The sequence below is a fragment of the Tigriopus californicus genome, chromosome 1 (genome assembly GCF_007210705.1).
Source record: "Tigriopus californicus strain San Diego chromosome 1, Tcal_SD_v2.1, whole genome shotgun sequence".
NCBI lineage: Eukaryota > Metazoa > Arthropoda > Copepoda > Harpacticoida > Harpacticidae > Tigriopus > Tigriopus californicus.
The window spans coordinates 11,569,528-11,595,183 of NC_081440.1; the positions used below are offsets into that span (position 1 = coordinate 11,569,528).

The 25,656-nt window shown below is 44.5% G+C and overlaps 8 protein-coding genes across 17 annotated transcripts in view; 4 read left to right on the forward strand and 4 right to left on the reverse strand.

Annotated features, from left to right (window-relative positions):
• LOC131877354 (nascent polypeptide-associated complex subunit alpha-like) overlaps positions 1–1,017 on the forward strand; it is a 1,605-nt gene extending 588 nt beyond the window's left edge. For all 4 annotated transcript variants that reach the window (XM_059222987.1, XM_059222995.1, XM_059223005.1 and 1 more), the window contains exon 3: positions 37–1,017. In XM_059222987.1, the coding sequence (XP_059078970.1) occupies positions 37–657 (621 nt within the window). In that variant the 3' untranslated portion in view covers positions 658–1,017. The remainder of the gene's footprint in view (positions 1–36) is intronic.
• A 2-nt stretch (positions 1,018–1,019) lies between these two features.
• Positions 1,020–3,359, reverse strand: LOC131877346 (soluble calcium-activated nucleotidase 1-like). The gene is made up of 2 exons (XM_059222976.1): positions 2,018–3,359; positions 1,020–1,956 (listed from the first exon to the last, which is right to left on the reverse strand). Exons 1-2 carry the CDS (start codon positions 2,922–2,924, stop codon positions 1,388–1,390), a joined length of 1,476 nt encoding a protein of 491 aa, XP_059078959.1. The 5' UTR covers positions 2,925–3,359; the 3' UTR covers positions 1,020–1,387.
• A 5,298-nt stretch (positions 3,360–8,657) lies between these two features.
• Positions 8,658–12,742, reverse strand: LOC131887046 (acidic leucine-rich nuclear phosphoprotein 32 family member B-like). Of its 2 annotated transcripts, XM_059235545.1 has the most exons (6): positions 12,604–12,742; positions 12,408–12,531; positions 10,471–10,734; positions 10,217–10,397; positions 9,935–10,144; positions 8,658–9,868 (listed from the first exon to the last, which is right to left on the reverse strand). In XM_059235545.1, the coding sequence occupies exons 2-6, from the start codon at positions 12,453–12,455 to the stop codon at positions 9,801–9,803; spliced, it is 771 nt and encodes a 256-aa protein (XP_059091528.1). In that variant the 5' UTR covers positions 12,456–12,531; positions 12,604–12,742; the 3' UTR covers positions 8,658–9,800. The 2 variants fall into 2 exon arrangements, with proteins under 2 accessions (XP_059091528.1, XP_059091520.1); XM_059235537.1 differs by having other exon boundaries at positions 12,408–12,669.
• Positions 12,743–13,328: 586 nt separating this feature from the next.
• LOC131886988 (transmembrane GTPase Marf-like) lies at positions 13,329–16,437 on the forward strand. Of its 3 annotated transcripts, none has more exons than XM_059235478.1 (6): positions 13,329–13,730; positions 13,812–14,057; positions 14,125–14,388; positions 14,464–15,018; positions 15,085–15,471; positions 15,544–16,437. In XM_059235478.1, exons 2-6 carry the CDS (start codon positions 13,927–13,929, stop codon positions 16,346–16,348), a joined length of 2,142 nt encoding a protein of 713 aa, XP_059091461.1. In that variant the 5' UTR covers positions 13,329–13,730; positions 13,812–13,926; the 3' UTR covers positions 16,349–16,437. The 3 variants fall into 3 exon arrangements, with proteins under 3 accessions (XP_059091461.1, XP_059091456.1, XP_059091469.1); XM_059235473.1 differs by having other exon boundaries at positions 13,329–13,727; XM_059235486.1 differs by having other exon boundaries at positions 13,330–13,469.
• On the reverse strand, positions 16,381–17,392 carry LOC131887060 (uncharacterized). Of its 3 annotated transcripts, none has more exons than XR_009373987.1 (3): positions 17,254–17,392; positions 16,877–17,133; positions 16,381–16,806 (listed from the first exon to the last, which is right to left on the reverse strand). XR_009373987.1 is itself a non-coding variant. In XM_059235557.1 (2 exons), the coding sequence occupies exons 1-2, from the start codon at positions 16,895–16,897 to the stop codon at positions 16,414–16,416; spliced, it is 414 nt and encodes a 137-aa protein (XP_059091540.1). In that variant the 5' UTR covers positions 16,898–17,015; the 3' UTR covers positions 16,381–16,413. The 3 variants fall into 3 exon arrangements, 1 of the variants encoding a protein (XP_059091540.1); XR_009373986.1 differs by having other exon boundaries at positions 17,273–17,388; XM_059235557.1 differs by lacking the exon at positions 17,254–17,392 and having other exon boundaries at positions 16,877–17,015.
• Positions 17,369–20,717, forward strand: LOC131887019 (mitochondrial ornithine transporter 1-like). Of its 2 annotated transcripts, XM_059235517.1 has the most exons (5): positions 17,369–17,490; positions 18,897–19,321; positions 19,568–20,037; positions 20,145–20,257; positions 20,414–20,717. In XM_059235517.1, the coding sequence occupies exons 1-5, from the start codon at positions 17,488–17,490 to the stop codon at positions 20,585–20,587; spliced, it is 1,185 nt and encodes a 394-aa protein (XP_059091500.1). In that variant the 5' UTR covers positions 17,369–17,487; the 3' UTR covers positions 20,588–20,717. The 2 variants fall into 2 exon arrangements, with proteins under 2 accessions (XP_059091500.1, XP_059091492.1); XM_059235509.1 differs by lacking the exon at positions 17,369–17,490 and having other exon boundaries at positions 18,642–19,321.
• LOC131887036 (calmodulin-lysine N-methyltransferase-like) lies at positions 17,545–18,835 on the forward strand. Its single transcript, XM_059235528.1, has 2 exons — positions 17,545–17,766; positions 17,835–18,835. Exons 1-2 carry the CDS (start codon positions 17,545–17,547, stop codon positions 18,489–18,491), a joined length of 879 nt encoding a protein of 292 aa, XP_059091511.1. The 3' UTR covers positions 18,492–18,835.
• A 1,063-nt stretch (positions 20,718–21,780) lies between the features above and the next one.
• LOC131887010 (uncharacterized) lies at positions 21,781–25,616 on the reverse strand. The gene is made up of 2 exons (XM_059235499.1): positions 25,425–25,616; positions 21,781–25,350 (listed from the first exon to the last, which is right to left on the reverse strand). Exon 2 carries the CDS (start codon positions 24,302–24,304, stop codon positions 22,163–22,165), a length of 2,142 nt encoding a protein of 713 aa, XP_059091482.1. The 5' UTR covers positions 24,305–25,350; positions 25,425–25,616; the 3' UTR covers positions 21,781–22,162.
• Between the last annotated feature and the right edge of the window lie 40 nt (positions 25,617–25,656).

Genomic DNA, 25,656 nt, shown 5'->3' on the forward strand with positions numbered 1-25,656 from the left:
TAATTGACCGAAGTGTTGACCAAGCCGACCCCCGAGGTCGAAGAGGACAAGAACAATGATTCGGATACGGATTCCGGATCCGACGAATCTATTCCCGAATTGGAGGAGACCGGTGCGGCCGGACAGACGCAGGGTGCCAATCCGCTGGCCGCGGCCGCCGGTCTGAACGAGGACTTGGTGAGCAAGGCTAAGCAGAGTCGGGGCGAGAAGAAGGCCCGCAAAATTATGTCCAAGTTGGGCTTGAAGAACGTGGCCGGCGTGTCTCGCGTCACCATCCGCAAGTCTAAGAACATCCTGTTCGTCATTACCAAGCCGGACGTGTACAAGAACCCGGCCAGCGACACGTACATCGTGTTCGGCGAGGCCAAGATCGAGGACTTATCTCAACAGGCTCAGATGGAGGCGGCTCAAAAGTTCAAGGCGGCCGAGGCCCCGCAGCCCACGGAAATGGGTGCTCAGGGCACCACGGGCGCCCCTGGACCCGGGGCCATTCCCGAAGAGGATGAGGACGATGAGGAGGTGGACGACTCGGGTGTGGAGGATAAGGACATTGAACTGGTCATGTCTCAGGCCAACGTGTCTCGGTCAAAGGCCGTGAAGGCGCTAAAGAACAACACCAACGACATCGTGAATGCCATCATGGAGCTCACCATGTGAGGCGAGTGTCCCTCAGTCGATATCAAACACCGCAGCCACCCACACTAAAAACTACGACGACAACAACAACCACCACTCATTCAATCAATCCATCGCCAATCCGAGAATGATGAGGATGATGATCTGTGCCACCTCAAGGCCATCCATCGGTTAAGAATAATCCCTCTTTCATGAGGACTTCGGTGCACGGATGGACGCGCCATGATTTCATCATACATGTTGTTTCCGTGACGACCGTGGTGTATCTCTCTTTGCATTCTTTGAGCTTTTTTTGGATGGGGGATCGCGATTTTCCGAACTCTGGGTTTAGCGAATCCACGATGCCTTTGAAATAAAGTTGAAAAATCATAATCAAACTCATCTAGAGTGGTTGGCACAGTTTATATTAGATGTTTGTTTCACACTCGCTATTTTACTCCATCAAGACAGTAATCATTCTTCACACGTACTCGCGTATCAGGTGTTCTATCAGGCATTCGATATAAAATACTTCCATTGCACACAGCCAAAATGGGGTCCCGTAATAGCTTAATATAAACATAGTCTTTTCTTTGAAAGGTTATCACACCTGTCCATTCATGTGGGTAACACGAAAAGATATCGCAATTATGGCATTTGCAATGTTTAAAATGACTCTGGTCTATAAGTAAGCTTGAACTCCAGTCGCAAGGGTCCCCACTGAACCGCGATCAGTCATTTCCGAATAATTCTTGGACTGACATGACACGCTTCAAACAAATTCAATTCCCTCGTATTTGATATCGGCAAACTTGGTCTCGGGCATTAGGATTGTTCCGTCAATTCTAAAAATCATGGCATACGTGGCAATTGTACCCTCAAGCTCTTGCGACTTTAGGGCAATTATCACAGAATCATCCGTGTCTGGGATGAATTTGAAGCTCGAAAACCCATGGGAGGGTTCATCGAGCGTACCAATATGCCGCAATTGGATATCACTAAAGTCCTCGTTGGCCATGAACATCATATTAGTGCCATGGCGCTCGTCTTCGACGTCATTGTACTTGTTCTTGGAGGCTCGACGAGGCAGGAAAAACCATTTCTTATGGAATGAACTCCAGGCTGCCGCTTCGTGGATCATGTAGCCCGGAAACTCGATCCCGGCGGCTTTTTTCAGGGCCACGTAGTTGTCGTGCCAATTCAAATGTTCCACCCAGCCTTCCTTCGAGATTCGCTTGACATACATGGGATTAAAATTGAGCACAGTGCCATCTGGCGTGGTCCACTCCTTACCCAAGCCTCCGACATAAAGATGCTCATCTTTCAAGGCCAGCCATTCACCTGCAATCAATATCGATAGCAGAGGAACATGATAATCGACAACTATTCCATGCTGGCTTACCTTTGAAGCTCTTGGTCTCGGATCCATTTCCGTCGGCTAAAATGACCCACGGCATGACTTTCTCGCCCTCCATCTGATAGATGACCCCGGTTCGATCGTCAATGGTCAAGAGCTTGCCATCGAACACGATCAATTCCGAGAGCTCCATGCCTCGTCCGCCATTCGACATACCGGATCGGATCTCGATGGGCGGGCTGGCATCCCACAACAAGTGTGATTGACCCGTTTCGTAAGTGAGCAGACCCGTTTTCAAGTAAGACCGCCAACTATGGGACTTGTCCGGATCTTTGGAAGCTTCATCGGGATCGGCAATCACCGCGATTTGATACTGAAGTCCCTGAGGTGTAATGGTGGGTTGGGACAAAGGATATTGAGCATTGTAGCGCCTCAGACCCGCACCTAGATGCGGATGATCGTGATCCAGGCCCCAACCCGGGCTCTGAGGGGCGTAAGGGGTGGGTTGGCCCCGACTAGACGCCAGCCAGTAGACCAAGACGAACAACCCGCACAGGATCACGGAAATGGCCACCACCAACGGCTTTTGGAAGTGGAACGTGGAGTTGCCCATCCGATACGACCAGGGTTGATGTACGGTCCGTCGCCACTCCCCCATCCCACCCATTTCCAAGACCGAGGCCGAGGCCGAATGACGCATGGTGCTCGGAAGAGTAGCCCGCTCGCCTGAATCCGGAGGATGATTCGAGTGACCGTTGCGGTCGGCGTCGTCGTCGTCGGTTAAATTCGGCTCTGAGCTCAAAAAAGGCCGGCTTTCCGAAGGCAAGGCCGACTGCAAGGCTCGATCCTGAGGTGCGAAGATGGCGGCAAACGAGGCGGAGACGGAGTTACGGCTGTGGGTGGCGTGGGTGGCGGAACGGAGGCCAGTGGGCGGTGGACTTTGTCCTGACATACGTGGCCAAAAGATTGGCGATGCTGGGTAAGTGAAACGTCAATGGATAGACAGACGGACGGAGGTTTTTCACAAGTGGTGGGGTGGCCGTGGCCTTGGCTGTCGGTTCAACACCCCCGACCAACCACTTCTACGTGTCTCTATTAGACTCTCTGGACACTTGTGGAGCATAATACCGATAATAATACCCCATGGCTCAACGCTCAATGAATGAACGAACATTGGAGCACCACCCAGAGCGGAATCCTCAGGCCAGTCAGATAGATATCCAGCCATTCATTCATCCATCCATAGACGGAGAGAGAGACCAGTCAAGGTAGTTGTAAGTAGATCTATAGAGTTAAGAGTTACCCAGGGACTCTTAACGCTCTATTCATTGTTATCTAGCTCCTGGTCTGAAAACAGCACAGGCGTTGTTGACTCAGGCCTCAGGCCAGCTGATCCAGCTGATCCAGCTGATGATGGTATCAACATTGATGACAAGACAAGGCAGGGTTGCCAGGTAAACAACGCCGTTGGCAGCCCGAAGTAGCCACTTCAGGGCCATTCTCAGCTTTCATTATTAGCCCAATGAATGGCATGAGGACCAACAATCGTGAATACTTTAAAGTGCAAAAGATCCTTGAAACATTGTTTTCTCTGGGAAAAGCCGAACATTATGCTCGTGAAAGGCAAAATATCCCAACATGAACGTGAATTGGTACAATTATTCCAAAAATGTAAATGCCAGGTTTTTTTGGTTTTTAATGGCGTCAGATATACGTACCGGCTATCAAGAAACTGATGTTTTTCATTCAATTTAAAATACTTATCGCTGAGTTGTCATTAAATTAACTCATTACTTCATATTTGCTGAACTTGCAGCTTTTTACACGTTACTTTGGGGGCAATTCTAGTCAGTTTTTGGTAGTGGACGTACGTCTAGACAGTACTCTGATTGTTCTTTTAACACATTTTTAAAGCTTTTGATCCCGCGTGTAGTGTTACTTGAGCCATACTTATGATTAACATGAGAGCAGGGATGGCGGCTTGTCAAGCATATTTAAAGAGCAATCTTTAACAGTTATACGGTGAAGAATTAAAAACAAGAGAAAAATTTGGTTCATCAACAAATTAAAACTTTAAGGCAACTATGTAGAAGCTTAATGCTTTGAGATCACCTTCAGGCTTTCGAGAATCCAGTCTGGTTAGAACAATAAAGTCCACCTCTTTTCTTTCTCGGGCTCCTTCATTGTTCAATTTACTGCCCTCAAATATTCAAAGAGAGGTCTGGGAAACACTTGGAAGATATTCAGATGCATTGAACAAGGGCATGTAAGCATGAATGACCCGTAAAAACTATTGATATCAGGGTGCGCTTCGCGCAGATTTATTGTCAATTCCTTCGGCAGAAATTGTTCAAAAAATGATCGCTCAGGACAACGCCTTTCTGATGGTGCTAAATTGTCCCATCATCTGAGAGTCGGGCTCTGATTTACAGAAATTGGCGGGTTAAATCCAAAGAGGCAAGTAAAGTAAGGCACTCAATGAGGAAGGAAGCCAAATAAAATTTCGGGGAGTCTGTTCTCCCTTTTTTCTCCAGAAAAGTTCCCCCTGAGGAGCCTAGTGTCTGAATCAGTACATAAATCAAGAAAAAGCCAAAGATCTAATGCTTAAACAAGCGAAAGCGTATATTAGCTTATTCATTTCTTGATCACATGGAAGTGAATTGAATGTCAAATTTGCTCGAAGTGAGGCCAAATTTGTAATTTTAAACGAGCCACTTTTCAATAAACCGGCCTTTTGAACGGTAGATGGTGATAGCTTCGGAATTGAATGACGCCAACTTGAAAACGTCAAATAAAAAGTCTCCTGGTTTTACGTACAAAAAGAAGCACGAGTTGCTCCTTTGTCATTGCGGTCATTTCTGAAGGTGAGTTAATTATTCATAATGGTTGGCATGACAGAGTGGGAACAAAGACTTCGCGCGTTATATCTACGCACATGTATGGTGTAAATTGCCTTTTACTGGAACATCAGTAATAAGAGACTATAACAAACAAGCAATCTGTAAAATGAACTAAAATGATCAAATAAATGAAGAACTGTCAAACAAAAGATTATTTGGAAAATCTGTTTATTACAATGAATTCAAAAGTCACGGTGAAGTACTATATTTCATAATACGTTTGCTTGATACTTGCTCTCTCATGAGGGACCCGCCCACAATGTCATGTAAGTGGAGGGACATAATTTCGTGGTGATGTTGAAAAGCAAAAGGTAAACCATAAAGCATTTATGAGCTTTGTCTTAACCCAGGTTTCAGGGGGCAATTGCAGTGATCGTAGCGTTTGAGAGTATCTTCAAACCCTCGTGAATCCCTGCCAGTTGATACAATAAAGTCCGCCCACCTCTTTTTGTCTCTCGCCCCTTCATAATTCAATTTGCTTCCCACAAACATTCGTAGGGAGGATGGAGGAGTTGATCCAGTTGCATCCTTGAAGTCAGACTTCACACTTGGACAATTTCTTGATCAAGATTCCTAATCAACCCTATATTCAGGAGCTGGACAGATCTGCCAACTCTAATTCGTTGGTGGATCATATAATATATGAATGCAAAGTTCAGGAATATGAATAATATTTTCGTCTTGAGCTACTGGGAATTTCATTTATAGCAATCGGAAGGAAGTTCGCAAAAAACTCTCTTTGAACCATGCCAGAGTAACTTTCAAATTCCTTACGTCTGTGTTCGTTTTTTTCGATGTCTGAAATTTGATCTTTTTTTATTCTTCAAACAAAAATAATTCAAATGAAAAGCATCGTTACTAATAGTTCATAAATGAATTGGTGCCCTTGTCAAAAGGAAACCGTTTGGAATTGAAGAGACTGAAGACCAAATCAAATCATTTTCTTATCATTGGGTAAAACTAACACTTAGATCGAAATTTTTAGAATCTAGAATTCAGAATTTACATGTCAGTTTTATGCGTGCATTCGTCTATTAGAGATACCTAATGCCTTGTGACAAGTAGAAATGATATCCTCTATAATAATGTATTTTGACAGGCTTACAAATTGGCAAAAGGAATAAGATTTTCTAATATTTCAGCAATCATCAAATATAAATCTTTCTGTAGCTCTCTGCTGACGATTTTCACAAAACGAAAAGAAATCAAAGATTTGATTCCCGATATTTAGATTAATATAACAGACGGGCGTGATGCTATGCATGCCCGAATGCTATTTCCTGGAGTCCAAGCCAAAGATGAAAGATGATGCAAAACCAATTATTTAAAACAGGAAAAAGAGGATGAGCGCAATATTGATCAATCGGGGTCAAAGAATAATTTTTGAATGCAACAAGAGATGCCAAAAACATGGAAATTGAATGGATGACATTTCATTCACTAAACCATACCCGAATCCTATTTTGCTATCATTTGGTTACGTTTAAGAGCTTCAGTTAAGCTTAGGATGATATGCATATGAAATGGATATAGAGGCTCTCAGTGAAAACATTATTTTGGGTTCTAGCCAAGCAAATGGGCTCATTTTGCAACCAGCTTTGCACATAATTTTTAGCACGATTGAATGATTTTTGTAGAGCTGAGAGCAATCTCTAACGTTCAAAAGTTATTGTTATAATGAACGAAGCCGGATCACGACAATGGTGCTTTTTGTAGCGTCAATTTTCCTTGATATGACTTTCACTGGTTCAATTAGTTCACGTGATTAAGTTCGACTTTGTTTCAAACTATCTTGAAACTTCTTTGTTTTTTTCTGTCAAAATGTTTTACTGACGAGCAATCAAGTTAAAGTATGACGTGGATGTTCTAAATTCATAACGTTCCAGTGCTTGGGTTCTGTTCTCTGCCTAAAATGCAGTGTTTTTGTATCCTGATCTTGACTCCTTGCACGATTTCGAAATAATTGGCCTATTAATCACACATTTTGGCTTAGCACTTCATTTATTCACTTCTTGATTGTGTGTTAAGACGTTTGCAAGGCAAATTGAAATGCCAAATGCCATAGGAAAAATGATTCCGTCCAAAATTTGCAATATTCCATGTCTGGAAGTGAATCAAAGAAGAAAAATGCCAGGGGATAAAATGCAGTGTATTGCAGGAGAACATTCTTTACAGCAGTCCAAAAGTCCTTAAAAATTAACGAAAGAGCCTCAATGGTTCAAACAATTTGAAACTTTGACCCATGAGGGGAGGACATCTTTTACAAAATTGAGTCAATGAATTTTGGAAATCCACTTTAGCTTGCAAATTAGGTTTTTCGATATAGTAACACAATGCGTTGTGTTTTGTATTGACACAAAAGTGCAAAAGAATGTCTTCAATGTCGCCCCTTTTTCATTTGGGCTTTTATTTCGGTGCAACATTTGTTTCAGAGTAGGTAAGACAGTCTTATTTTATTGACAAAGGTGTCGTAAATAAAGTTATGTTGTAATAACGTTTGATCAACTTAAAAAAGTCTTAAAAACGACTATATTGTACGGTTTTTCTTTTTGCCACATGGTTGAAATTTTCATTAACCATGCTAACCCAGTCACGACGCATCACAACCAATTGAACTGTGTAGCCAAATAGAAGCGAAGAAAAGGAGCTTGCCATGAGTAACTATGTTAAATATTTTTCCTAAGAATGGTTGCGTAATTAATTACTCACTTTGACTAAGAGAACGGGAACGGGACCAGTAATCTGTTATTTTTATTGAGGAATAACGAAAGACCTGTTTCGAAAGTAACAAACATGTTTCAAGAATCATGACATAAAACGGAAAATGCATATTTTGGCAGTCTCCACAAAAGATGCTTTATCTAATGTTCCGTAAATGGTTTTCTTGGCCATTTTGATTAGATTTGTTAACATTTGCCTTCGTGTTTGCAGTAAGTACTCTGGAAAACAATTACGAGTACTATTGGTTATTATCCAGATAGCATTCAATATTCAGGCAAATCGTTCAACTCTAATTCGTTGTTGGATCAACTATTATATGAATTTAAAGTTAAGTGAGATATAAAAAAATCAAACGTAGAATTGCTGGGAATTCCATTCCAAGTGTCAGAAAAAAATTGCTAAGGATGATACATAATTCTGCATTCCAGTCTGAAGAGCTGCCCCCTAATATCAAACTTGTGGCATTGGTAGACTTTTTAAGTCATCAATTAGCTTTTAAGCTAATTTAGCGCAATTCAAACTAAGATTGAAACTTTAATCTTAAATCTACTCCACTCATTCGTAACTGAGTGCTTTCAGAGTAGACTGGAAAATATTTGGTAAATCTGAGATGTAGGTAGAAATACTCTCAACGCTTGTTAAAGAACATATCGTGCATAATATGATAACCATAGACAGTGAGAAGAGCAATGACTCCATCTGGGGGAAACAATGTGCTTTGTTAATGTCTTGGGCTTGTAAATGTTGATTTATAACCTAAATAAAACAAAATTCTTTTTCAGAATGTCCATGGCAGATCAATGAGAGCGTTTAGTGAACAAAAAGTTTTCTTCCTTTCCAAAATTCTTGTCAATCTAAACAAACCTTTGATGCAAACGAAAAGACACCAAAAGGACCTCAAGACTTTACTTTCTCTCTTAATTAGCACCGAGATTGCTTTATATACCTTGAGAAACAATACATTCCTAGTGTTAATTCTTGTAGAATACCCAATGTATAATCCTTTTAAGCTCTTGATCGAGGCATGCTAAACTAATCTCTACGAATGAGGATAAGTGGCGTGGTCCTGGAAAAGTTACATTTATTCTTTAAGTTGTTCATTACAATCTCGTAATCTTACACAATAATTTGTACATAGAGACGCGCAGACACACTCTCAAGAAGCGGATGGTTCATTATGAAGAGGTCTGGTTTGATAATAACGCGCGTCACTTTTGTCAGATATTTTTTGTTTACGCTGAAAGCCGAGCGCGATATCGGCATATTTTTGGCGTGAGAACAAGGCCTCTTCACGATCTCCACATGATTCTTAAGGGTCTCTTAATGAACTTCCAACATCCTTCAGACTTTTAAAGAAGCAAGGAGATAGAAAAAGATGGGAAATCGGGATGAAAAATAGAAATTGCATCGTGGAATCGGTCGTTTCTTCTTACACTCGCGTTCCAAAAAGGGCGGGCGGTTGATATGATCTCTGTGTTGAAAATCAATTTGGAAAGAAATAGATTCGGTGGGGAAAGTTTTTTGGAAGGTGAAAGTTTGTTCAGCGGCATCCATGGTTCACAGGGCTTTCCAAAGACTTGGCAGGAATCCGTTCAAAATTGGAAGAGTCAAGGACAGAACAATGACATGTGGGTGATGACGAAGTTTCGGCATAATTGTGGTGGTGTTTTTTTTTTTTGAAGGTGAAGAGAGGGAAAAATAAACGGCGGTAGACCAGCGGTGCTGTACCAATCAGCACGCTGGGCAGGGAGATTAAGGAAGTGTGAGATCTTACAAAAACCATGTCGTTTGATTCAAGAACAAAGATCATCTTCATCAAACTTCATCGGGCTGGGTGTGATAGGGTGAACATGGTCGATAATTGGGGATTCAGACACGTCTTCCCACGTCCCTTGGACCAATGTCTTCTCGCAATTGTAGTCTACATGAGTAAAATGAGGGCGTGTGACATTGGGAAAATCCCCTCAAGAAAGGGTCCCGCGACGGAGGAAAAGGCGTGGCATTCGAGGCAAGGGGCGAGCCACGGCACCCCTAGTTACGTTTTGGAATCATGATAATAATGCTCGGGATGATGCACCACGACGACGAATCAAAATGGACTTCAGCTTGGAATATATGCCTGGAGTTTCTTTTCTTTTGGAATACCGTGTGTTGTTGCAGAGTTCCACTCAAGAATATAGGAAGAGAACAAGTCTGTAGGGGAACCCCTAAGCTGTGCCCGTTCCGTCTCCACCGTCGTCCAACTTCCGTCGTTTCCCATGACTATGCTCTGACTCTGCACAAAGGATCCCCAATCAGTAAGTGGATATACGTATTGACATGAATCAGTAGGAAGACTTACCTTCTTCGTCGAGACCGCTTTCGTCATCTTCCTCATCCTGATCTGCAGTTTCGTCGTAATCTGCGCCATCCTCGTCATCGTCGAGGTTATCCCCGTAAATGTCGGCTAAGCCGGGGCCTTTGTCTCCGTCGTCTTCTTCTTCCTCGCCTTCACCATCTTCCTCATCATCGTCATCATCACCCTCACCTTCACCTTCTTCAACATCCTCGTCTAAAATCAAATAATAAAAAGCATGCATGAATAATGGGGACCAACTTGAATGAAATGTATCCGATTATTTACCATCTTCATCATCGAGACCGTTTTCAAGATCGCTGTCTTCGTCTTCTTGGTTGTCAATGTCGATTCCATCGAGATACTGCAAGTTGGGAAGCATCTTGAATACCTTGTTCCGGAATATATCGTCTTGACCTTCAATCGCGTTGTTGAAGAGGTCCAGGTGAGTGAGATGGTCGAGATTTTTCTGTTGGGTACGGAAAGAGAAGAAAACTGGATTGGAAGCAAAATTCTACTAAACAAAATCAAACAAGCCTTACCAATGGTTCCAGGGCATCTAGGTCCTTGATCTTATTACCACTCAAGTTGACATGGGTCAGTTTGGGACAACCCAAAAGAATATCCAGACCATTGCTGATGCGGTTATCACTGAGTTCAAGCCTCTCCAAGGCTGACAACTTGGGTAGTCCTTTCAAACTAGTCAGACCTACATTGATCATACTCAAGGAGTACAAACTGGTATATGCCTCGGTGAGTCCCTCAATTTGAGTCGCCCGAGTGTTGTCGAGGTTGAGGTTCTTCACCTGAAAGTGAGCAACAAGGAGAACTTATGAAGCCGTTCAAATTTCCCTCCGCTTCAGCTGTTTTGCGTCGAGCTCTACTTTTGACGCAAAACTTCGCGAGAAACACTACCCAGGGTTTCTCATCCTGCCTTTGTACTTCAGACAATGTCACATTGCTTTCAGAATGGTAAAAAAACAACCCTCAAACCTTTTCGGGCCATGTTCCAGGAGACTATTTTCCACTCAACTTGAATCTTTGTTTCAAACATTACCAACCAATCTACCACTAGAGTAATTAAGTTGAGACTCACAGACGTGTGCTACTTAGCATAACATTGGTCCAGTATTCACTAATTTATACTACAACAGACTAAGGCTGTCGAGTATAATGCAGGATCTACTTTTTAAAGTCTTTCTGCTTCTTGTTCCACAAGCAACACCGTTGCTGACGCAAAGCCGAACGGAACGGAGGGACGGACCTTCGTTTGCTGGCGGAGTTGTGGCCCACGCGGAGCCTGAATTCCGCGACAAAGCACACGCCGCCAATGAAGAGGACGAGGGCTTGCTCCGTTCAAGCCAGACCTCCACCAGCACGCACCAACAAAACGAACAAGAAGACAGGAGAAAAGTGTGCGTGAGAGAGTGACTGAGAGAGAGAGAGAAGAGAGAGAGCGTGAACGAGAGCGAACATCACTGAGAAAGAGGAGCAGAAGGACCAACAGGGGAGAACGCGCAATTTTCGGGAGCCATGTTGACTTCAAAATAAGGGACCACTCTCCGACCCATTTGAGGATATCACTGGGCACGGATTGGTTTGAATGGAATGAGGATGAGCTAGGATTGGGGCAGAGACACCATGACACGTTTTGGTAGAGAAAAACTGGTGACATGTTGGTACGTGGGTGAGATATTGGGCTCAGAATTGTGCGTCACCTGGTAGGCACATTCATGATTTGGGGCATATATTGGCATCCAAGGCTCTGAACCAAGGAGTTGCGAAGGAATGAAGTGGGCGAAAAGGTTCAAAGATCTGAAATAATTGATCGTTGTCCCTGCTTTGAAGTAATGAATAGGCACCATAACCTCATCTTCGGTGGTCGAGGGCCTTTCTTGGCACAAAAGCCGGTGATTTGGATCGGACACCACGAATTAAGCTTTACACATTTACTCTTTTCAGCCACCCTTGGAAATACGAGTCCAATAGAGCAATATTAGTGCATCATATTACTTAGCAAAATCATAAACTAAGCTTTTATACTTCGGAAAAGGGTAAACAACGGCCAATGTCCGGATAAAAGCATGGATTCTGTCGATGATCAAGTTTGTCATCAGTTAATTCAGCTCCTTCTACCTCTATTCCTGACCAATCCGGGTTCATCATTTTGAGTTTAAATAGCGAAATCCGTGATTTCACCATGTTCAAGAAAACTATCGAGAATCCTAACACTGGCAAAAGAAAGACTTTCTTTCTGACCTGAAGTTATATTCATCCTATTTTCGGCTCATTCGGGCAGTTTCCCCCCCAATCCGGTCCGATGCCACCCATACCACCCACCCGATATGTGGCCTTTGACCCCTTCAAAACTGGCTTGGACGACCCAAATCCGGGTAAAACCGTTAATACAATCCCTCCCCCTATGTCTCTAGCCCAATTGAAGCGAATTCCAATCCCGATTGGATGTGGGGTTACTCACTGCGGCGGGTTCGAGACCTCTCCGTTCCAAGTCGATGCGTTTTTCCATGATACAAAACGTGTGGCGAGCTCAAGGGCCTAATTCCAGTCCACGGGATGGGCTGTCAAAAAACCGGGGCAGGCACCTAAGCAGAGGAAGTGAAGGAGTGGATCAAGTGTCCGGAGGTGTTGGAACAGAACTATGGAACTCAAAGCACCACTACTCTAGGAAACTTGGGGACTTGTCGTTGTTCTAATCTTCTTCTTGCTCACGTCGTCGTCTTGAACCGCGGTGGCGCTGCGAGCGATTTCAGTCACTCACTTACTTGTCGACGGACGTTGGCGTCGCCGCCGACCCCACCGACCGACCGAGGATCCCTGCCCTCCCCCAGAGAACAGAAGCTTCGGCCGGTATCATCATGGACTTCTTAGTAGAGATGTTGGGCCGGTGGACGACAGCGAGTCTCTGGACCAGCCCCCACTGGGATGCTGTCTGGCCATGGACTACTGGACAAGCGAGGGCGCTCAAAAGCCATGTGTCAAAGAGCAAACTAAAATTTTGGGGATTCAATGGGAGGCTTAGATTTGAGTAATTTTCCGAGGAGCTGATTCGTCTGGGATGGAGGGGATGGAGGTCAAACCTGTTGCTTTACACTGATGCGAGTTAAATAGGTCTTTCTCAGCATTTCATATGTATTGTTGGTTTTCGTAGCTGATGGATATCATAACTATTTACTATTGGGAGTCTGACTGCCAATCTATGTGATACCATATGCAGGCTTATTCACGCCAACTAGATGTCATTTCTATGATGAGAAGCCCGAACAATCATTTTGATGCCGATGAGAGTTCAAGATATGAGTTCAAATTAACCCCTTTGGCAGACGGAACAATGTCACAGATAAAGACATCCCCTAGGACACTGATCGTGCCTTCCATGCATGGCTCTTTTTGAAGGCGCCCACTGCTCGTACCTGACCGGCAAGTTGCTCAGCCAACACGTGGTCCGTGCTGGACCACGGTAAACAAAATCGAGCGAGTGGGCCCATGGGTTGGATCGGCATTTGGTACGGCCTCGGAGCGAGTAAGTTCCTTCAAATGCGCCCTGGGATCGGCTGCGGAGTCGTATCATACCACGACCCAGTCGACCCAGTGATCAACAACACCTGGCGGGTGGACGGTTACCGGATCCTTGCATGACTTTGACACGAATCCGGTGGTTCTTGATGACGACATTGAGCAATGATGCGGAAAATGGCAGAGAGCGGAAAAGCAATAGCGACTGGGTTGAACATGGGAACATTTGGCTAGGACATGAGACATGAATGAGTGGCACTACAAGGTCGTGGGTTGATGTTTCAGATCATTTCAAGATGAAAACATATGTAGATGTTGAGCTTTCCTCTTTTTTCCTCTATTGATCCAGATCGAAACAGAGAGAGACAGTGTTCCAAATCAGCTGACTCTATTAGCGGAGTTGAGCGTGGAACATCAACAACCAAGGATGATACTAGTCCGACCCAACGTCTAGGCGAGTCATCATGGAGGTCAGCCACAATATCGAGAACCATCTCAATAAACTTGCCATCTTCTTGACGCGCCATCTTAATCACATCCACAATTTGCCGGACGATTGGAGGGACCATTATGATAATCAAAATTTTACTAGCAGGTAGTGATGAACACGGGGACCAGTCGTTGAAATCTACCTTTTAACCTAATCTCATCGTATCATATAGGCTTGAAAGAGGCCAAGAGAGGTTAACCTCGATTATTGACATTATTGCTCGACCCCATCTGAAAGTGGTTTTCGTTGGACGAACTAGCAGTGGGAAATCTTCCGCCATCAACGCCTTATTGAACGAACCCATTTTACCTATGGGCCTGGGGCACACCACGTCATGCTTTGTAGAGATTCGAGGGTCCAATCAAAATCAGTCTTGGATCAATATTCCTGGCCAAGAGGGTACTCTGGATCAGCGAAACTCGGAGAGGATCATTACGTAAGTTGCTTTGTTTCATATCATTGAATGTGGTGTACATACATGTGCGATGGATCCATTACCTGTTCTCGTTAGGTCCATGAATGAACTTGGAAACGCTTTGGCTGAGCATCCCCTTCAACCTGATTGTTGTATCCAGTTGTTCTGGCCCCGATCTAAGGCAGCTTTATTGGAAGATGATGTCGTTTTGATGGACACGCCCGGTTTGGATGTGGAAACCGATTTCGACTCGTGGATTGACCAATTTTGTCTGGATGCAGATCTATTCGTGTGGCTCATGAACGGCGAGTCGACTTTGATGATGCGGGAAAAGGCCTTTTTCCTTCAAGTGAAGAAGAAAATTGCTCAACCTAATATCATGGTTCTCGTGAACCGATGGGATGTGGCTTCCGAGGAGGAAGAGTATTGGATCCACGCCGCTTATGAGCAACACGTTGCCCGAACTTTGGAGTTTTTCCAGAAGGAGCTCGAACTCCAAGTCTCAAAATCCGAACTCTTAGAACGCATGTTCTTCGTATCGGCCAAGGAGCAATTGGAACAGAAACTAGCCCCTGGATCCACTGTTCGAGTTTCCCAAGATTCCTTACCTTCAGTCAAATTACTGGAAGAGCGAAACAACGACTGGAATAGGTAGATGCTAGATAGGTTATCTTGATATGGCAGTGTTCACTTAAAAAGAAATATATTTATTTTTAGGTTCTTGGAGTCCTTGAGGTCTCAATTGAGTTGCGCCTACAAAGGTCATCGTTATCTACCTTATTTGGATGTTGGATTAGATTTGGCTCGAGATATTCGAGATGCTAATGATTTCGTATCCAAGTCAGGCTCTGAATTTATAACTTCAAAAGAGCACGAGATTGTCAAACTCAATGCAACCATGAATGACTTGGAAGAGCACATGGAAGAGCTGACCAAGGAGCTCAAAGGCGAAGTGCAAACAATGCTGGACGAAATTGAGGGCATGGTCCGAATCGGGTTCGAAGATGAGCTTCACAATCTCAGCACATTCATCTCCGAATTTCATGCCGTCTTCCACGGGGATGAGCAAGTGATTCTTGATGTGTACCGCTCTCAGTTGATCAGGTAAAACCATCGACCTCTCCTTCCAAATATCGTTTAATCAAACCATCATTTCGTACACTCGGAACATTTTAGGCATTTGGAGAACGCACTGGCAATCGATTTGTCCCATTGTTTGTCTCAGAACATTTGTGATCGGGTTTTTGAAGTCCAATGTCAGATCCTCGCTCGAGTCACGGATCTTCTTCCCGAGGTCAAGCGTAACTTCTTGGACCATCAGCCTCGACGAATGCCCATTGAGTTGAACTTCTTTATCCAAGAAAGGCAGCTGTTTCGCGATTTCCACGAGGACGTTTCGTTCAAGTTCAGTTTGAGGCCCGCAAACCTGTTCAAGTGTTACTCCAAAGTCAGATCGTTCCTGACCTCGTTCTCCCATGGACAAGATGTCATGGCGGAGACGGAATTCTCATGGAAAAGGCTTCTAAGTTGGGCTTTCCACGCCTCGGTGGCCACTTCAGAAGCCTCAATTGTGGCCTTGATCATGCTTTGTTGCTTATATCGAACCGCCAGATTGCGGATCTTGCTTGGCACGGGATTATTTTTTGGAACTTGCTATTCGGTCGAGAAATTGATGTGGACCTCCAAGGCCAAAGAGAGGCTTATTAAGCGCCAGTTCGAACAATTTGCCATCCGCAAATTGAGCCCTTTACGAGAGGACATTGTCCTCACTTGTCAGGATCAAGTACGAAAAGAGTTGACCAACACTCTGGTTTTGGCCTGTGGAGCCGCGGAAGGAGTATGTTTGTCCATGAGATCGGAAGCCGATGCGTTGGAGATGAAATGTCAAGACGTCATGAAAGACCTGCATCGATCCGAGGATCTAAGTGCCAGTTGCAATGAATTGATGGAGCATCTCCTCCAAGCGCGTCAAAGCATTTAATTGCGTTGATCTCAACCTCAGATTAGCATTCATTCAGCAAAACCATTCACCGCTTTATTGCTTAATTAAACGATCAAATCAATTTCAAATTGCTCTTCTAGCGTCTCTTGCAGTGATGATTTTATGTCAGGTGACAAATGGTTGTTAGGCTCATAGCCTTGAATTCTGGGAATAATGTAATCATAATCGTCCTCTGGAATCGGATCATCTCTGGACTCGGTTGGGGGTTCAACAATGGTGATGGGAGGAGCCGGAGGATCACAGAACACGAGTTGCTTTAACTCATTAAAGCATCCATATCGCGGGAGAGGAAACGGGGGGGATTGATACGGACCCGAATAACCCGTGGGTACCTTGTGGGTTCGGTGAAAAAATCCTGATCCAAGGGTGAAGGCAGGCACACTTGTGTCAAAGAAGTACACAAAACCCGATTGGACCGTGTTCCACAACACCATAAACTGTAATTAGAAAGGAACCAATCAAACTGCCCAGAAAGAAGCGCCTCACTTTTAACTTTTAAGTTCTTACCCACACCCCAGTGAGTTTCATCTCTACCTCTCGACTTGGTAACGTGAAATGAAGCTCATCCCTCTTCACTCAGCATCTTTGGGAATCTCACACCTTGTTGCGCATGGTTGCTTACCGTCCATGTCTAAATGCATTACATCCTGTCTTTGTCATCGAGCGTTCATTACTCCTTAAGCTTGATCTCTCCTTTCGGGATTCGAGTGTCGATTTTGAAAAGACCACCTTTTTACTAGGCCTACACAGCAGCTGAGAAGGCCCTGAATGAAAATAAACAAAGGAAAGCTTAAAGGAAAGGGGGAGGAAGAGAACACCGAAAGGAATAAACTCAAACTCAGCTAGGACGAGGTAAGAAACTCTAATGCAAGACAGATGGTTACCCATAGATTTGAACCTCACATGGGATTCACATGTGGATCTTAGAAGGGATTGATTACAGATGAGAGTCGTTTAGAGGTCGGGTAGGAGATTCGAAAACGGAGAGTTTGATTAGTTGCCATAGGATCTTCTAGAGCTTCAGACCTTCAGACCTTCAGAGCTTCAGAGCTTCATAGTTCGTAGATTGATTGATTCCGTTGAGCGAGAAAGAAGCCATTGCTCGAGTCCAAGACACTATGGTAAGTGACATTTATTCATGCTTCAGTTTGCAGCCCAGTCTGAAGGAACGTACCATGTCCAATGCCAAGTCGCGATGGAAAATCTTGGCCCAAGCGATTAAGTCTTCGGATTTGACGCCCAAAATCCAGGATGAGCGCGGACTGGTCCGATTCCCTTCCTATCAACTCGTTCTGGCTCGACCCATTTCGGCTGAATCGACTCCAGCCTTGGCCGAAAAAGGCCAACGAGATTGGTTTCTCATTTCCTCCCCGCATTTTCCGGCCCTCCAACTGAAGGTGAGGTTGATTTGATGCTTCATTAATAGATGGAACCAATGATGGATTGATCGTGGCTTGGATTTCAGGTAGCCCATGTGAAGGCCAACTTCTCCACGCAAGATCTGATTGGGTTCAATAACACCGGGAACGTGTGTATTTGGCCTTCAGAGGAATGTCTGGCTTGGTTCCTGCTTGAACATTCCCATTTGTTCCATGGGAAATCCGTTCTGGAATTGGGCGGAGGCATGACCTCTTTGGCGGGTCTGATTTTGGCCCAATTGGGCCACCCGAAACGAGTTGTATTAACCGATGGCAATCCCACGTCCGTGGAGAACCTCGAACTGATTCTCAAACACAACCCCCAACTCAAATCCAAAGTCGACGTACAAATCCTCAAATGGAACGACATCCCGCCCGACATGTGCGGAGATTTTGATCTCGTACTGTGCTCTGATTGTTTATTTTTTGACGAGTACCGAAATGATTTAACCCAATGCATTTATCAAACCTTAAAACCCCATGGCCAAGCATTTGTGGTCGCTCCTAGTCGGAACGGAACTTTTTACCACTTTCGTGACCAATGTCAAGAGCGTTTTGAGGATGTGCGTCATCTCGAAAAGTATTCTGAGCAAGTGACTCGGCGGCAAAAAGTATTGACCCAAGACAAAGTTTTCAACGAAGACATTCATCTTCCGCTCATGCTTCAAATCACCAAAGGGTTTGCGTTGAAAAGCACATTGTAAGCTTGACAGAGTACGATTTTCGAACGTCTCGTGATTTTGCCGCCGCTTTCTGTCCTTCTTTCACTCGCGATCTTAATTCCGCAATGCTCATATTGACTTTTTACTCGACCTTCAAGACCTCCCGAGATCGTTTTGGCCGCAGTCCAAACTATGTCACGTGTGGCTGATTTATCTCGAAACCTCCTTCTTTTATTTGCTGTGATACAAAACCTTATCATTCATCATCCGAACTTCTTAGACCAGTTCAAACGTCGTCATTTACTTGAGTTACCATATGTTTTGCTATGTGCGGATCCCTCTTGCCAGCAGAATGTGCACGAAACAATAAAGATATTAATTGGTCATCCCAGTCCGATGGGGAGTGTTGAAAAAAAAAGAACTCGTTTGTCCCCTTTCCTATTCCAGTATGAACAAGAGCAGACTTCATCGTCGCCGTCCTCGTCAGTAGGAAGAGAAGTTGCTGCCCAAGTACCCAAGACTCCATTATGCTTGATCTCAAACGAACTGAAGCCTTCGAGACCCTCGGTCTCCGAAACATGTTTCCTTACACCCCCAGTCCAAGGTTCGATCTTCCCGAATCCCAAAGACATCACATCGACCAGTTCACCGTTGGGAGTGACAGCCAAAGTTAACCAAGTGATTTCGGACATGCGTGGCAGCAATACCAATGATAATGGTACCGCTCAAAACTCGAAAGATTCCATAATCGATTTCGTGGCGGGATCCTTGGGAGCTGCCACGTCCGTCTATGTTGGGCAGCCTTTAGATACGCTCAAGGTTAAGATGCAGACTTTTCCGGAGAAATATCCCAACCTCGGGATTTGCTTCAGGTGAGCTCGCTGTCACTAGCTACATTTACTATTAAGTACATGCCATTTGTTAATACGGGGGCTGGCTTTTCCATATGTACCCTTGAAAACGGCACATGCGTCTCATTATCTCATCTCAAATCGAATTGACCATTGATATTCTGAGACTCATCACTTTTAACGAATGAGCTGAAAGGGGCTTCTCTGATGAACAATGTATGTAGAGTATTCTGGATTGGAGAATCACATTTCCCTTTGACCCTACAGAGAGACCTTGAGGAAGGAAGGCGTGGTGCGTGGTCTTTATGCGGGGACCGTGCCCTCGTTAGCGGCCAACATGGCTGAAAACAGCATCCTCTTCGCTGCCTACGGCGTCTGTCAGAAGTCCGTGGCCAATCTGATCGGTGTTCGGAAAGTGTCTGATCTGAGCGTGACAGCCAACGGCTTCTCGGGCTCATTCGCCGCCTTTTTCGCCTCGTTCGCACTTTGTCCCACTGAGCTAATCAAATGTCGCCTTCAAGCCATGCGTGAATCCCAGGAGAAGACTGGTTCCAATGCCGTTGGCGGAGCAGGCAAACCAAAGATTGGCCCTTTTGCTCTCACGAAACAGATCTTAAAGCAAGATGGGATCCAAGGAATGTTTCGCGGCCTTGCACCAACCTTTATGCGAGAAATGCCAGGCTACTTTTGCTTCTTTTTCGCTTACGAATTCTCGAGAGAGCTGTTTGCTCAACCAGGTAATCAACCTGATCAATTCAAGATTTATTTATAACTGCCCTTGGGGTGTTGGTTAATGTCAATTGAAGGTGAACCGCAAATAACAGGCAGATGACTCATAATTTAGGACAAGCCAAAGATGAAATAGGACCCTTAAAGACAATCATTTCGGGAGGTCTCGCCGGCACAACCCTTTGGACCGTGATATTTCCCGCGGATGTCATCAAAAGTCGGCAACAAGTACGTCCTCTTTTAACTTCTAGTTCACTGTATTAATGGTATCATCAGTTTTGTGTTTGAGAGAGGGAAGGAACCAATGTCATTGTTTATTTTTTGGTCTTGATGAGATTAAGTTCTTAATGCACTTTCTGTGTTTTTGTTTCTCCACTTATTTAGGTGAGTGGGGTTTCCGAATCCATGCTTAAAACAGCCAAGGACCTTGTTCGAAAAGATGGTGCCTTGGCTCTCTACAATGGTCTCACTCCCACGTTGATCCGGACCTTCCCCGCTACCGGTGCTTTATTCTTCGCTTTCGAATATTCTAAGAAATTCATGCAGTCATTATCCTGACCCAAAGTCGAATAGCTTTATCCAGATTTCTCTATGCAGCTGAGACGCTCATATGCATTTTTACACAAGGACCTTCGATTTGTTCTACTTCCAAAGTTCCTTCTACCTGCAATAAATATCTAGAATGACAGCGCTTTGGTTTAGGTGCATTCATTCCCGCATGGAGGTGCAAGGAAGCGCTTCAAATGATTACAGAAGAGGGAAATCGATTCGTGGTTGAGGTTAGAAAATTGGGACGAGCCTAAATATTTGAGTCACCTAGACGTTAGAGAAGAAGGTTGTTCTCTCTTTTGTAGCAAGTACAGGGTAGCCCAAGATCGGCGTCACTCAAATTTTAACCTCATTTTTTGACTAAACACACCCAAGATGTATGTTTCGAAAAAAGTTCAGTTACATTAGAGATGAATAAGATTTCGTCAAAGAAAATCGTTTAAATGGGGTCTTAGAAGGGAATGCGTTTTGAAAGTAGAACATAAGAGCGTAAAAGGTATGTGATATTCCTGAAGCACGGATGATATTTTCTTAATGAAAAAATCAATATATACAATATTTCTCAGGATGTTTCCATGACAAGTTTCGTCGAACAACATATTTAGAAGACACATGTTCACTCATTGAGGTCAAAAATCTTTTTGTATTGCTTGGGGGATTGAATTGGGACTACGCTATTTGGTGAGCAGTGTAGGTGGCATACTCTGAATGCTAAAATGATCGTCTAGTTTAATTTGCTTCATTTTATTTGGTCATGGATTGAAATAGAACTCATTCATTCTCTCCTGTTCAACATCAAGAAAGCAAAAAAAGAGTGGAAAAGTGATTGAAAGAGAATCAGAGATGTATGTTTGTTAGCAAAATTCTTTTCCGAAATGGGGTGAGCAGCAAAAACTTTCGCGAATAAAAATGTATCGCATGCTTGCAAAATTCATGACACCGATATTTGATACCATGCACTCACATTTGGCAGGAGAATCAATAATTCTTCAAATGTCTGCAAATTCTCCATACCTGGAAACCGTCTTTGTTTGCAATTCAGTTGCGAAAGCATAGTTCAAAAATTTCGAACCGGCTCAGACACAAAGATGCATAAAAAATGAAGTATTTACCAATACGCGTTGAGATTCAGACAAAGACGGAAAAACATTCCCGACCCTTGGAGAGTCTCATTAGTGCATCATCAATAATGTAGACACACGTTGAGTTTACATAGAGAAGGAGCTTTATTGTGTCACTAAAAGCAACATTTGTTTTCATTCCTAAAATAAGAATTTGCATCATCCAAATTTCAAGAGCATGATAATGATAAATCTATCAGACCCTGTGACTCCTGTTTTGGAAGGATGAGCCTAGGTCTTGAAACAACCTCAAGTCGTCAACTAGATTTTTAGACGAGAAGATGAGCCAAGGCAATGCAGTCGTCTACCAACCGATTCGGTATACAATAATAGTAGTATTTATGTAGATACTAAAATAAGGGTACTCTCAAAGTGATACATTCTAAGTTGTCAGGGTTTATGTATGCATGTCCTCATAATTGACGAGTAGTACTATGGTTCTGATCGTCGTGGATCGATGATGTTATTTGGGGAGCTTGAAGAGAAGCGCATGCCCAGGGGCCAGACTAATGGTCCGTATGGAGACATCCTCATTCGTCAAATGCGTTCCACTTGTGTCCATGGCGATCTGACCTACGGAGTAGACCTTGCCAACGGACTCCAAGGAGGCCTCTACATCTCCGAAGTTCGCCACCAGAACAAATCGATGACGACGGTTGTAAAACCGTTCCAACTGCAGAACATCACCAAATGGATCCCTCAAGATGAAGTTGGTCTCTTTGGTGGTTCCCTCTTTACATTCACAGCGTTTGTAGTTTCCATTCATGTAGATTGGCACAGCCAAGGTGCGGATTGCAGTCAGGTTCTTTAGCGTTTGATTCGACAACGTGTCGTTCAAATGGTTGGAGACACTGATCGTCCCCGGGAGAAGAAGTTGAAAAGCTAAGGCTGCGTGGTTCAAATGGAGGTTTTGTAAGAAGCGCATGTTCCAATTGATCCAGGGTCGGCCTTCAATAGCGTCCCACTCGGCTATCTTGGCTACCTCTTGAGTCAACTCCCCCAAGTTGGACTCTTCAATGTTGATTGTGGCGTCGAGCAACTCGATGTTTTGCAAGGCGTCTTTGGCTCCTTCGTTGTTGTGTTCATATATATTATGAGCAAACTTATACGACGTCATGAGGACTCGTTTATCATTTGAGTTGCCAAACTTGTCGAGGATCATTCGCCAATTTTGAACGGATTGAGCTACCCACGCATCAGTTCCGAAATGTTCCAGGCCTTTCAGGTAGATTCCATCTGCCCCAAGTTGAGACCAAAACTGAATGTTTTTGGATACGGCGTGTTCCAGATCCAAGGTGAGGGCGCCTTTGTCAGTTTCGTTCAGACTCCCCACCACAGGGATTTCCACCATCAGCGTGAGATTGACATCATGAACGGCGTTCACAAGCTCTTGGATGGATCGTTCAGACCCTAGAACTGATTCATACACTCGTCGAAAGTCTGCTGTGGGAAGGAAAGTATCCTGCTTGCCCTTGGGGTCGGCCATCAAACGTTTCAAGTGAATGCCTCGAATACCTTGTGATCGAATGGACGACAGACGGTCAATGATTTGGCTGATTTCCATTCGGTAAACATTTCCAGTTCCAGTAGAAGCAAACTCGGGCTTGACATCAAGGAGTACATTTCCTTGATACCATTCCGCAATTGGATCACATTGTCGTGGCATGTGATAGATGAGAACCCCGGCGACAACAAAGCTCGTCAGCATGCAGAGGATGGATCCCCAGAAGCAAATGATTCTCGTGACTGCCCAGTACTTGTTGTCATTGGCGTCAAACCATTGCTCGTCGTGTTTTCGAATCTTCTTGGCTTTTCGAGCTGCCAATCGAGCTCCTTTGGAATTGTTCCGAATGGAGGCATGGTGAAGCTCAGTCCCAGAGTCAGGGGCTCCAGAAATCAATGCATTTGCATCCGAATCGAAGGCGGACGTGTCGGTATCAGATGGCACAGCTCGATATCCTCCAGTGGGTGCATCAGCCCCTGGTCCAAAGTCTGAGGACTCGATATCTTGCTCATCATAATCCAGTTTCCCCAATGGCGTATTGTCCATTGGAATGGAAAGGGATGCCATCTTCTTTCTAATCTTGTTCTTAACGGAACCCACGTAATTGGGGGAGCGTGCCACTGGCAATCCAGAATCATGATGAACATTGGCCTCAACCGTGTTGGCATGAGCGGTGTCACTGCTGCTTGTGCTGCTGAGCGACTCCACGTCATCGCCTTTTTTCTCCAAGTTGGACTTGAATCCCACTCCAAGGGGGAACACGAAAATGTTGTCATCGGACACGGCATTGCTCCCTAAGGGCTGAATGCATTCATCAATGACATCCAGGGCAGGTTCGTGCAGCTCCAATCGGGTTTCAGGGAGCTCGTAGGCCTCACCAGACATGTATCCTGTTGATAAGGTGTCATATTGCTCTCCTGAGTTGTATCCACTGGGAATCTCATCCGAATAAAGGCTGGCTGAATCTGGACTCTTGTCCCCGTGAATTCCTTCCGGATTCGTCAAATGTAAGTTGGGAGGTTTCCGGCCTTCCGAGCTGGTCACGGAGAGCTGCCGCCCTACTCGAGTTTCATGGGGTTGCAAATTGGAACCTGGTTCCATTTCCCGCTCAATCCTGAGTTGATTGAGTATTTGAAAACGGGAATAAGTGTGAGGAAAGTTGTTTTAGAATCAAGGAGTCTGCCCTAGTTGTTAACTACTCAGCCAAAAGGGTCGGTGACGGAAACTAAGATGCTGGGCTGTGTTTAAATAGTTGACAATGCTTTCTTGATCCAGTTTATTATTGTGCAAATAAAAGGCCAACCAGGTCACTTGTGATGATGCCCTGTGTTCGTACAACGATTTGTCAACGAACACAGAGCGTTGGAGATCCTAACGATCTCAATGGGCAACCAGTCAGTTGTTGTGAGTATGTGTCAGACTTGGAACAAGGGGGAAATCGACGTCAAGATTGGAATGATAAGCGGTGGTCCGACGTGGATATTTTGGGAAGCTCCAAGTGACCAATGCGATAGGTTGGTTCTTCACAGCGGTTAAGCACGGTTACGGAAGCAGATCAATGAAAAGTCGGGAGAAACAACGACACTTGAACCTGATGATTGTCTGTCCTCTGATGTCTGCTTGATAATATTTAATGGTCTGAAGGAGCTTGGGAAAAATTAAATTCTTGAGCAAACACGTAGTAAGTGCAAAAGTAACCAAAAATGAAGGCTCTTCCGAGAGACGAGTGTATCAGGACTGACTGGGAGTTTTGCTTGCGACCGTGGGGTTTGCGAGAGGGGGGTGAACCAAGGGTGGGTAGGAATATTAATAATTAGCAATTCACGGGTCACAAGGGTCTCCTATTAAGACACCCTGAATCCTCGAGCACGAACAGTTCTGTTGTCGGACACAAAGATATGCGTAAGAATAGAGATGTCTCCTGGGCGATCAGCGACTCGCATGGTTAAGAGATTTTCCGCGAATTGATTTCCGGGTCAGGAAACCGTCACTACAAATACAACAAGCACTAGGTTTGAAGAAATGGGAGAGGGCTACGGTGGCCATTCAAGACTCTTGGGCAAACTCTGGTGAATGTTCTTTTGTTCCAACCGACGGTGGCGGGTGTTTCCAAAAGTGGCGCACCTCAAGCAAACACAGAGACAAATCTGTGGAAGAATCAACCGAAAACTCCACTCGTTACTTGCTTGGCGCTGGCTTTCTAATCCATGAACTTACTTACCTCTTATGTTCCACGTGTAAATAAAACCCTGCGGTAGAAAGCTTTGCTTCTCGATTGTCTCTTCTCGTCGGAGGTCACCTTACAACTGACTTGAAAGAAGGAAAGGATAACTTTTTTGGCCAGAGCTTGGAATTTCTCTCACTCGCCCACACGAGCACATATATCACTAACACCGACATACCCACCTCCCCAATAACCCTCCCGCCCTCTTGACAGGCCCACAAAGGCCGAG